At 45.1% G+C, this 11,365-nt stretch overlaps 1 protein-coding gene across 1 annotated transcript; it reads left to right on the top strand.

Moving 5' to 3' along the window:
- The first annotated feature begins 2,814 nt into the window (after positions 1-2,814).
- LOC102876814 (chromosome unknown open reading frame, human C11orf91) lies at positions 2,815-4,726 on the top strand. Its single transcript, XM_006883785.1, has 2 exons — positions 2,815-3,304; positions 4,641-4,726. The coding sequence occupies exons 1-2, from the start codon at positions 2,815-2,817 to the stop codon at positions 4,724-4,726; spliced, it is 576 nt and encodes a 191-aa protein (XP_006883847.1).
- The last annotated feature ends 6,639 nt before the right edge of the window (positions 4,727-11,365 follow it).

Genomic DNA, 11,365 nt, shown 5'->3' with positions numbered 1-11,365 from the left:
GGCTAGAGGGACAGTGCAAGAGAGGAAGACCCTCAATAAGATGGATTGATTCAGTGACTGGAGTAATGAGAGTAGGTGTGTCAGTGACAATAAGCTTGGCACAGGATAGAGCAGGGTTCAGAGCTGTTGTACAAAGGGTCGCTATGAGTCTCAAGCAACTCAACAGCACATAGCGACAATAACTAACAAATAGGAATATATTCTCTTACAGGTTAGGAGGCTAGAAGTTTCCGTGTCAGCTGTGGAGGAGAGCCCTGGTTGCTTTCAGTATCTGCAGCCTCAGGATGTCCCTCCATGTTTGTGTTGATGGCCTTCCTCCATGTGTTGTGGCCTTCCTTGGAATCAGGGAAGGTACCCAGATCCAAGAAGATGCACTCCACTCCTGGAGAACATATCTTTGTGGTATGGAGTTTCCCCCTTGAATCAGAAATTTTATTTTTTTTTAACCAGTTAAGAGCTTTAGTTTTAAAATTAATTTCTCAGAATACTGCTGTATATTGACCCCACAGTTCTTCATAGCCCTTACTTCGAGTTTTGCTTTGGTGGATTTGGAATCTGGGCATCAAAGACATAGCTCTGAAATCCATCCCAGGAAAGAGGAAGAAAAGGTGTTGGTTAAACAGAAACTGAGCAGTTCTCACTGTGTCTGGAGCTTTATTCTCGAATACATTCCCAACTCCTAACACCATTGGTTCAGGGCTCACAGCAGATGCTGAGTTCTATTTGTAGGAGTCACAAGCACAAAGCCAGGTAATGCCTTCAAAGGGGTTAGAGTCTGGTGAAAGAGAAAGGAAGACAAACGAACCGCGTGGATACCGCCAATTGCAGTGATGACGTTTCCCCAGAGGACAACCGATGAGCAACAAGCAAAGCTGAATATTTGCAGGGCGTTAAGAAGGGCTCCAAAGAGCTTGGCTGGCAGGCAGGCATATTCATGCCAGTGACCAGCCTCACTGGAGACCAGGCACCTAGGAGAGCAGTTAGCCTAAGTCACCTGTTCTTAATTCTCCTCAAAGTGGTAAGAGGTGGTGGGGAGAGGGAGGCACATCTTATGAGAAGAAACCACCCTTCTCCACTCCTGAAACGGAACACTTTCACCACCTAAAGGTCTTTGGTGTTCAGGACTACGACAGCGCTGGTATTTAAGGATAATTGTGGAAATTATCCAACAATATCATTAATATCACTTGTAAGCAATATTCTGCTGAAAATTATCCAAAAACATTTGGAACAATATGTCAACTGAGAATTGCCATATGTGCAGGCATGACCTCTTAGAAGAGGTCATGGTACTAGGGATATTATAGCTAATGTTAGATGGATCTTGGCCGAAAGCAAAGAATACCAGAAGAATGTCTATCTGTGCTTCATTGACTATGCAAAGGCTTTTGACTGTATGGATCACAAGAAGCTGTGGCTGACTCTGAGAAGAATGGGAGTCCCAGAACATTTGTGCTAATGTGAAACCTTTACTTGGACCAAGAGGCAGTCGTCAGAACATAGCAGGGAGACACTGGATGGTTCAAAATCAAGAAGGGGGTCCATCAGGGATATATTCTGTCACCATACCTTTTCAATCTGTATGCAGAACAGATCATCCGAGACGCTGGGCTGTACGAGGAGGAATGTGGCATCAGGATTGGTGGAAGAATCACCAACAACCTGCATGATATGGATGACACAACCCTGCTTGCTGACCCAAAGCACTTGCTGCAGAAGGTCAAGGACTGCAGCCTCCTGTATAGACTGAAGCTCAACATCAAGAAAACAAAGATTCTCACCACTGGGTCAATTAGCAGCATCAGTTTGGATGGTGAAGAGATTGAGATAGTTAACAGTTTTAGTTTACTTGGCTCCAGAGTCAATATTCTTGGTAACAGCAGCCAGGAAATCAAGAAACTAATTGCATTGGGAAAGTCAGCTGTGAGGGACCTCTCAAGAGTACTGAAGAGCAACGACGCCAGGCTGGAAACCAAGGTGAGCCTGATCCGGGCTATGGTCTTTTCAATTACGTGCTATGCATCAGAGAGTTGGACAGGGAATAGGGATGATAGAAAGAGAATTGATGCCTTGAGCTGTGGTGCTGGAGAAGAGTGTTGAACATACCATGGACTATCAGGAGAGCAAACAGGTTTTTCATGGAGAAGGTGAAGCCAGAATGCTCTTTGGAGTCAAGGATTTTGAAACTTCGTCTGACATACTTTGGGCATGTTGCAAGGAGGGACTTGTCCTTGGAGAGGAACATCGCGTTTGGCAGAGTGGGGGGGGGGTGCAGGAGAGGAAGACCCTTGATGAGATGGATCGATTCTGTGACTGGAGTGATGAGAATGAGTGCGTTTGAGATGGATAGGTCGGCACAGGATAGAATGGCGTTTAGGGCTCTTGTACATAGGGTCGCTATGAGTCACAGGTGATTCAATGGCACATAACAGCAACAAGAAGGAGGAGTCCAGGACCAGGCCGGGAGTCTATCGCCAAGAGCATGACATGTCTCATAAACTCACAACTCGGCGCATTCCAGGGAGAGGAAATCGACCACTGAGGGAGCTTCGAATCCTGCCCCTCGGATGGGCGTGGCTTCTACACTTAAAGGACGCGGCCGGCCACCAACGGGCGGGGCCACGTTGTGGGGCGTGACCTGTCGTGTATAACCCCGCCTCTTTGGGGCGGGACCACGTGGTATGATGTAGCCTGTCAGGTATGGCTCCGCCCCATTTGGGGCGGGACTTCTGGAACTTTCGAACCTGGCTGACACCGGGCGCGGCCTCGAGTCTCCAGGCGCGGGTTTCTCCCACGCAGCCTCCCATTCAAAAGATGCCGAAGGGGCGGCGCGGCAGCCACAGCCCCACTATGAGCCAGCGGCCGGCTCCGCCCCTCTATTTCCCGTCCCTCTACGACCGCGGCATTTCTTCCTCTCCGCTTAGCGACTTTAACATCTGGAAGAAGCTTTTTGTGCCGCTGAAGGCTGGCGGAACGCCGGCTGGTGGGACGGCAGGGGGCCGGTCCCTGCCCCAGGCGCCCCCGGCTCCGGCACCCCTGCCTCCGCCGGGCCTTGGTCCCCCCAGTGAGCGCCCCTGTGCTCCTCCCTGGCCCTCCGGCCTGGCACCCATCCCCTATGAGCCTCTGCGCTTCTTCTACTCTCCTTCAACTGGGCCAGATGTGGCCCCCTCGCTCCTGGCGCCTGGTCCCTCGGCCCCCCGTCTCGCCTGTGCTTCCCACCCCGAGGAACTGTGCGAGCTGGAGATCCGGATCAAGGAGCTGGAGCTGCTCACCATCACTGGGGACGGCTTCGACTCTCAGCGCTGTGCGTGAACCCCGAGACCCACCCTTAGCCGTGCCCTTGGCTCCTTTTCTGGTTCCACGCCTCACTCCAGAATGTTGCCTGGTCTCAGACTCCAGCCCCAGGAGTCCTAGATAGTAAATCCATGCCCCAAAACGCAGTTCCCACTGGTCTAGATCTCTCTACTGACTCCTCCCACCACCACCAATTTAGACCTCTGAACCCTTCTGTCTCAACTACCCTCCCTCAGTCCTGATACCTTTCTCAGTAATCTAGATTCTGGGCCCTCAAACCTGGAACTTCACCCACCGCTCCATCCTGAACCTTCATCCCCCAACCCAGTAGTACTCTCACGTCTGTGATCTGGAGACTTTTCCAAAGACTACCGAGGCCAGTGTTTATCTTAAACTGGGGTCTTCGTAGGAGAAGGGAGGGTTAGGTGAACTCAGTTGAGTGACCATAAGGAACAGTGGAAACTGGGCAAGGCCTGGAAGACCTTAAAGGCATTCACCGAGCACCTTTTGATACCCCACTTGTCGGTGCTGGAGGGCAGCTTCCTGTGATCTTGGCTCTCTGGAAGCCCTTCTGGTCAGGGTCTCGGGCTCCTGCATCCATTCATAGGTTTTAAGTCATGGAAGTTTCCAGACCAAGGCAAAACTGTGGTATAGGGAGGGCTTTGGGCAGGATGCCTTTGACATGCAATCTGACTGACTCCTTGGTGTTGGAGGGCAAAGTTGTAAAACCCATTTCTACTCCTGTAAGGATTCATTGCACAGTAGCAATAAGCCGTTTTGCAGGCTTTGCTGCTCCCAAGTCTTGTGCTTGACCACGTAGCAAGACCACTCCCACTATTGTCTAAAACAGGGTAAAAGAGTCCCCTGCCACACCAGAAATGACAGGTATGACATGTGCTACTTGAAGAGGACACTAGTGAGCACTTTCTGTTGGCCATTCTCATTTCCATCTCCTGCCAGCTGTGAGACATCATCCAACAACTAAAAACTATTTGCCACAACTAAAAACTATTTGCCACAAGTATCATTTTCCATTGACACACTTGCTACACTGAGGGAGGAGGGTGAATCAACCCAAATGCTTAAATTATCATGGCCCTCAATTCCTCATCCCTGGAGCCAGGGAAAGAAATCCATCCCTAGAAACATGGGTAGTTTTAGATCTGAGTTTCTCATATATTCTTCATATGAACATGCATTGACTGTTAGAGGTCTACCCCCAACTTAAATCACAGATGGATTTTGGGTTCTTTAGGGAGCACATTAGATACCCAGAAATCTGGCTTTGGAGATGTTAGAAAAAGCTCTTATCCCAACTATGGCGGCTTTGTTTTGCTCTCCTGCAGATAAATTCTTGAAGGCGCTCAAAGATGAAAAGTTACAAGGACTGAAGACCAGGCAGCCTGGAAAGAAGAAGGTTTCTCTTCCCTGAGGAGCTGCCCACCATCGCCTGGGCAGCAGCTTTTTTAGGTGTTAGTGCTTAATGTGCCCCATTTGTTGCCATTTCAAAGATCATTATTTTCTGTTCTGTATTTACTAATGTTCTTGTTGCTCCCAGCACTTAGTCTACAAACAATGCCCTCTTGCTCTATAAATCTGTTTTCTCTTCTCTGTGCTGGGGACCCTCCACCACTGGGGATTCTTGCCCTTGGAGTCTGGAAGCTACTGCCTACCACCCTCAAGAGCTCCCAAGACCTGGGGAGGCCTGGTGGGTAGTGCTGGAAGAGGAGAGAGGGACCCCCGACACTGTCACAAACAAAACCAGAATGATTGCTACTTCAGGAGGGAATTAGAAGAAACCGAAAGATAGTGTATTTGGTTCTGTTGTGTATCTCTGCTCAGAAAGACTCTGAAGCCCAGAACAGTGGGGTTATTTTTTTTTCTTTAAACAATTTTAATCCTTAGAAGTTTGTTTTTTTCTTTTTTTAAAGTGACTTTTGGATCACAAGACTCTTTGAACACCAATCCAAGTCATTGTTTTTCCTAGAAATTTATATATGTATAAAACACAAGTGGTTCCAGCAATTTAGGATTAGAGAGACATCATAAATATATGAGTAAGTAAATGAGAAATGACATCATAGTAAGGAGGAAATGACATCAAGCTAAGAAGGAAAACATAAAACGAAGTGTTGAGAGGAGATAAGAGTCACTTGAAGAGAAGACATTTGTTTGAAGGAGATGGACCGTGGTGAAATGTTCCATAGGCAGAAGGGCTAGTGCCAAGGCTTTAAGGTGAGAGCAGAAAAAGTGAAGTATGAGTGAGAATGAAAGAGGGGAGAGAGTGGTAAGGACCAAGCAAAGTGGGCAAGAGTCAAGCGGGCTCCTATAACCATGGGAAGAGGGCTGCAACGCTCATGCCAAACTAGGGGGTGTGGATACTGAGCTCCAGCTGCTTGTTGCCAAGGCAGTCGTGTGAACACCTTTCAGCAGGTAAGTTCCTGGTTTCTGAATCTTGGCAACAAATTTAAAAGTATCCAAGTATCGCAGGCTAAATAGCCCTGGTGTCACAAGAGCCAAGCACTTGACTGCTAAGGGCAAGAACTCACCAGTGACTCAGCAGGAGAAAGACCTAGCAATTGTCTCTTAGTGACAGTCCTTCCTTGGAAGTCACATGGTGTCACTGTGAGTTCAGACTGACCCACAGCACCTAATAGCAACAGAAGCTGGTCAGTAGCTCCAACAGTGGACTCGAATATAATAACGACTAATGAATACAGCAGGGGGTCAGGGGATGTTTCATTCTGTTAAGTATAAGGTCACCACAAATTAGAGTTGACTGAGACTAACAGAAGCAGGATGCATTCTCAGAGTTTGCAGCCTCTACTCTAGTGAAGGGAGCCCTCACAGGGACCAGGATTACTGGCCGTGGCTCCCTTCCTCCAGCAGTGAGCCTTACTCCTCTTGTCCTGGGCCTGCTGCTATTAGAGAGGATTTCCTTGTTCCTTCAGTGAAGGAGGCTGGAGAATCATAATGAAGGGTTTAGAATTAACCAGGCTCCAGTGTCGAGCTCTGATGGGGACAGAGAACGGAGGTGGCTTGTTTTCCATTCTCAGACTCCCAACAGCCCATGTCAGGTTCATGCTCATAGTAGCCAATTATCAAATGCAATACCACATGGTGGGTGTTACTGGAGGCCAAGCAGACTTGTAGCCCTCACTACAACCTCATTGTTATGTACTGTTAAATTGGAACTGACTCATGGCTGACTCTCCAGCAAGGTTTTCAGAGGCAGTAAATTGTGTGGGAGTTGATTGCCCATTGTTCTCCTATGGAGCAGCTGGTGGATTTAAGCTATGTGCCTTTGGGTTGGCAGCACAACTCCTTACCACTAGGCCACCAGAGTCCCATACTGCCCTGTGAGGCAGGTGTGTCTTACTAACAAGGAAACCCAGGTTCAAAGAGAAAAAGTTACATAGCTAGGAATTGGCAGAGCTAAGCTTGAAACTCTGGTCTATCCAAGCCCATTCAATCTGTCCTTCCTCAGAGAGATAAAGATACAAGTGAAGCCCTAGGTGAGCTCTGCGTCCTTAGAGACTTCAGGTATGTTCTTGGGACCCATGGTATGGTGGCTGGCAGACACACCCTGACCCTTCAGTGCTAACCCCCAGAGTTACAGAGTTTGTAGGGGCTCCTATTCTAGATTCCTTGTGATGCTCCAGAACTCCTGGGCCCCAGATCACTCCATCAGGCAGCCAGCAGTAGAGGCCAAGCTGCTTTGGAGCCCTCAGAGTTTAGGCTGAAGGTGAAATGAAGCTCTTGCTTCCTCTTGCTGATTTGCCCTCCCTGTTACAACCTGGAAGAGGTAGGAAAGAAGAATCAAATGGTGCCTCATTTTAAGAAGTGATAAAAAAGTCTTGCCTCTTTAAAAAAAAATCAAATTTTAAGGACATAAATCAGGACTGTAACCTTTCGCCATACTTATTCGCAGAGTCAGCCTATTACATGACTGAGAAAGGAAGTATAAAGTGCCTTGTTGTTAGGTGCCATCAAGTCGAGTATGACCCGTAGCGACCCTGTGAACGACGGATCTGAACCCTATCCTGTGCCATCCTCACAACTCTTTACACACTACAGCCCATTGCAGAAGTCACTGTGTCAATCCACTTGGTCAAGGGTCTTCCTCTCTTTCACCAACCCTCCACCTTTCCAAGCTTCATGTCCCTCTCCAAGGAATAGCCCTTCTTAGCAACATGTTCAAACTGTGTTAGGTGAAGTCTCATCATCTTTGCCTCCAAAGAGCACTCTGGCTGCACCATTTCCAAGATATATTTGTTTGTTCTATCGCCTGTCCATGGGAAGTTCAGCATTCTACTCCAATACCACAGCTCAAAGGCATCAATTCTTCTGTCATCCTTTTTCATTGTCCAGCTCTCAGATGCATAAAAGTGAACAGAAAAACCATGTCCTGAACCAGACACAGCTCAGTCCTCAAACTGACATCATTACTAACTGCAGACTTTTCCAGTGCAATGTTGTTGAGCATGACTCACAGTTACCCTATGAACAAAAGACCTGAAGCCTTTCTATAACTATCATTTCTCCAAGTTCATAGAGTTTCCAGAGGCATGTTGTTTAGGAAGTGGATGCCACTCCTGCTTTCAACCCAGTGCAGTACTTCTCCTTATTTCCTGACTGCTGGTACCAAGGATGTTAATTATGGATCCAAGTAAGATGAAATTGTTGACAGTTTCAATCTTTTTTCCATCTATCATGATGATGTCTATTGGTTCAGTGGTAAGAGTCTTTGGCTTCTTGACACTGAGATGCAATCCATGTTGAAGGCTGTATCCTTTGATCCTCTACGACAAGTACTTCAAGTCCTCCTCACTTTCAGCGAGCAATGTTGTGTCATCTGCATAATGCAGGTTTGATGAGTCTCCCTTTGATCCTGATGCCATATTCCTCTTCATAAGTCCAGCTACTTGAATAATTTGCTTAGAATATAAATTGCATAGGTATGGACAAATAATACAATCTGGACATATTTCCTAATTTTAAACATAAAGAAATGATGTTAGTTATTGAAAAGAGTTCTGGTCTTTTGTGCAAGAGTCACTATGAATCGTATTCAACTTGACAACACTTAACCATTGCTAAATAAGACTGATGTTGTTATATCTGAAGGAACATTCTTCTAGTTTGTACATCACTCTGTCAGTGCTTTATGAAGTAACCTGGGTTTGCTGTGATGCTGAACCTTGTGCCACTGGGGTATCAAATACCATAATGGTTTCCCAATGTGGACAGTGTTTGAGCTCCCAGTTGTAAAACAGGTTTGGAAGCAGGAGTGGCATCCACTTCCTAAATCACATGCCTCTGGAAACTCTGAACTTGGATAAATAACAATAGCTATGGAAAGGCATTAGGTCTTTTGTTCAGAGTTGCTATGAGTCGTGCTCAACTCGATGGCAATCAACAACAACAAGAAGTTTTCCCTTGCCCTGTTCACACAACAGCCTCCTGATCTAGGTATAAGTTTCTCTTAAGCACAATTTAGTGTTCTGAAATTCCCCTTTTTCTCAATGTTAGCCATAATTTGTTATGATTTGTTATGATCCACACAAATGCCTATAATAAAGCATAGATAGATATTTTTCTGACATTAAGAACTCTTCTGATAATCATAGCTGTTTAGAAAATTTCAAAGGGCAGCTTGAGAAGACAAGGCAAAGGCATTTATAATGGAATGTGCAGAGAGCTGGACTTGAAGAATAAAAGGGAAGAATTTCTCAAGCTGAAAGAACAGAAAAACAAATTGAAGCCTCAAGTCGCTTATTGAAGGATATTGAAGGAGGATGCTTTGGTCAATATATTGAATGACCCAGAAAGCATCAAATTAATAACTGTCACTGTACCAAAAATAACTGAGTGACACTGAAAAATTTCAGGAAGTACCATAAGAGCAGGAGCCAATGGTAATGAGGGAGTTGATGGAAGGCATTAGCAAAAAATGAGGCCCCAGGGATCGATGGACTACAAATTAACATGTTTCAATTAACAGATGCAACCATGCATCCACTCACCAGTCTATGCCAGGAAATTTGGAGGACCGCTGTCTGGCCAATGGATTGGAAGAAGTCCATATTTGTTCCCATTCCTAAGAAAAGTGAGCCAACAGAATGTGAAAACTATCAAACAATACCATTAATATCACATGCAAGCAAAATTTTGTTTATTATAATTCAAAAACAGCTAGAAAAGTACATAGATAGGGAACTCACAGAAGTTCAAGCATTAGTTAGAAGAGGCTGTGGCACCAGGGATATCATTGCTCATAAAAGGCATTATATTGACTTTAGTTTTTTTATTGTGGTAAAATAAAGCAAAAAAGTTATTTTAAAAAAGAGTTTTACTGAAAAAAGTTTTACTCTTTTAGCTCTAATATTTAGGTTTTGATCTGCTTTGAGAAAATTTTCTATATGGCATTAAGGTAGGGATCACGCTGAATTTTTTTGTGTGTAGAAATCCAGTTGTGCCAGTACTATTTGTTGAAGAGAATTTTTCTATTTTCTCTGTCTCTCCAGCAGTAACTGTTTGAGCAAGATCAAATGTGAAATCTGATAGAACATGAAACCAACAGTGTTAGTACGGATAACCCAAAAGTGGGGCCTGTCTCTGTAGGTTCGAATCCACCAGTGGCTACTCGAGAGAAAGATGGACAGTCTCCTCCCTGCAATTTACAGTCCCTAGAAACCACCTAGAGAGGGTCAGCTAGAGTTGGCTCCAACTCAGTGGCATTTAATTAGTGATGTAAATCATTCTATTTGCTCTAATTTTGCTAGGCTTGAGATGTGTTAGATTTTAGATGTGATGGGAGGAGTTTGTGCACACCCTGTCTGACAAGGGCACTGGGCAGGGAACAGTAACTGCAGGGCCTGCCCTTCCTGAGTGAAGGGAAGAGAGATCTAATCAATGCTTTATCTCTTCTGCTCTCTGCCTGGGTGGGAGGAGAATACCATGTCAGTTTCTCATGATACACAGGACTCTTCCTTTCAATGGTGTCCTGAATCCATCACTAACATGTGACTTTAGAAAAATACCCACGGTTTCTGAGCCTCCGTTTCCTCATCTGTAAAACGGAGATGCTGGTCTTACAGTGTGACTACCAAACAGGGGGACAAGAAATATGATTATAAATATGAAAGTACCTTGCCCCACAAAATAGAAGTCATTATTTCCTATTCTATTTTAGGATTCAGCCCTCACTGTTGAATGACTGGTGCAGGGAGTCACTTCCTCCAGGAAGCCTTCCGTAATGTGCTCTCCCCACTCTGTTCTGTATTACATGTCCCTTTTCTGATATCCTTTAGACACTCCCAACACTTTGTCGTTTTTTTTAAATGTTTTATTTTATCATATTTGTGTGTGTGTGTACCGTCAAATTGGATCTGACTGGTATAGGAGGAGACTCCCCTCCTTCTCTAGCAGAGCATCTGGTGGATTCAAACCATGGACCTCTGGGATTACAATGCAGCTTCTTGCCACTAGGCCACCAGAGCTCCCTTGCACTTTGTCTTTTGACACTTGAGTGATTGCACATCTATCTGACTCCTTAGCTTGATTGCTCTCCTGGTGGGAAAGGCCCTGCATTCTCATCAAACTGAGCATAGGGTTTTGCATAAAGTAGATAGACAGACTGCATGTATTTCCTGGGAAAATTGATGGATGAGAGAGGGGAATATAGACCCCGAGCTTTTGATCTGACTTATGGTCCGACTTGTCAAAATATCAATTTGCGTGAAGTCTTAAGAAAGGATGATTTATATGTAGCATCTTGAGAACTACCTGTTTCAGAGCTCACTGACTCAAGATGAGTCTAGACTATTTTTTCAAACCAAGGTTTTTTTATTATTTTTAAATGCAACTATATATATATATAAGCAATTCTACTTTTTAATATACTGACTCAAATGCAATGTGGTTTTGCTTTTTTTTTTTAGAATGCTAATGGGAGATATTTAGATGTTATCCTGTTGGCAACAGTGAACATTTATAGTTTAGTTATCAGTCACATGGAGACTCCAGGTAAGATGGTAGAGCTAAAAAGTTAAAGATATATGCCTATCTA

This window comes from Elephantulus edwardii, unplaced genomic scaffold (assembly GCF_000299155.1).
Source record: "Elephantulus edwardii isolate Elephantulus edwardi_28Jun2011 unplaced genomic scaffold, EleEdw1.0 scaffold00029, whole genome shotgun sequence".
NCBI classification, from domain to species: Eukaryota; Metazoa; Chordata; class Mammalia; order Macroscelidea; family Macroscelididae; genus Elephantulus; species Elephantulus edwardii.
The sequence above is the reverse complement of the archived record's forward strand: the minus strand, read 5'-3'. Positions and strand labels throughout refer to the sequence as shown.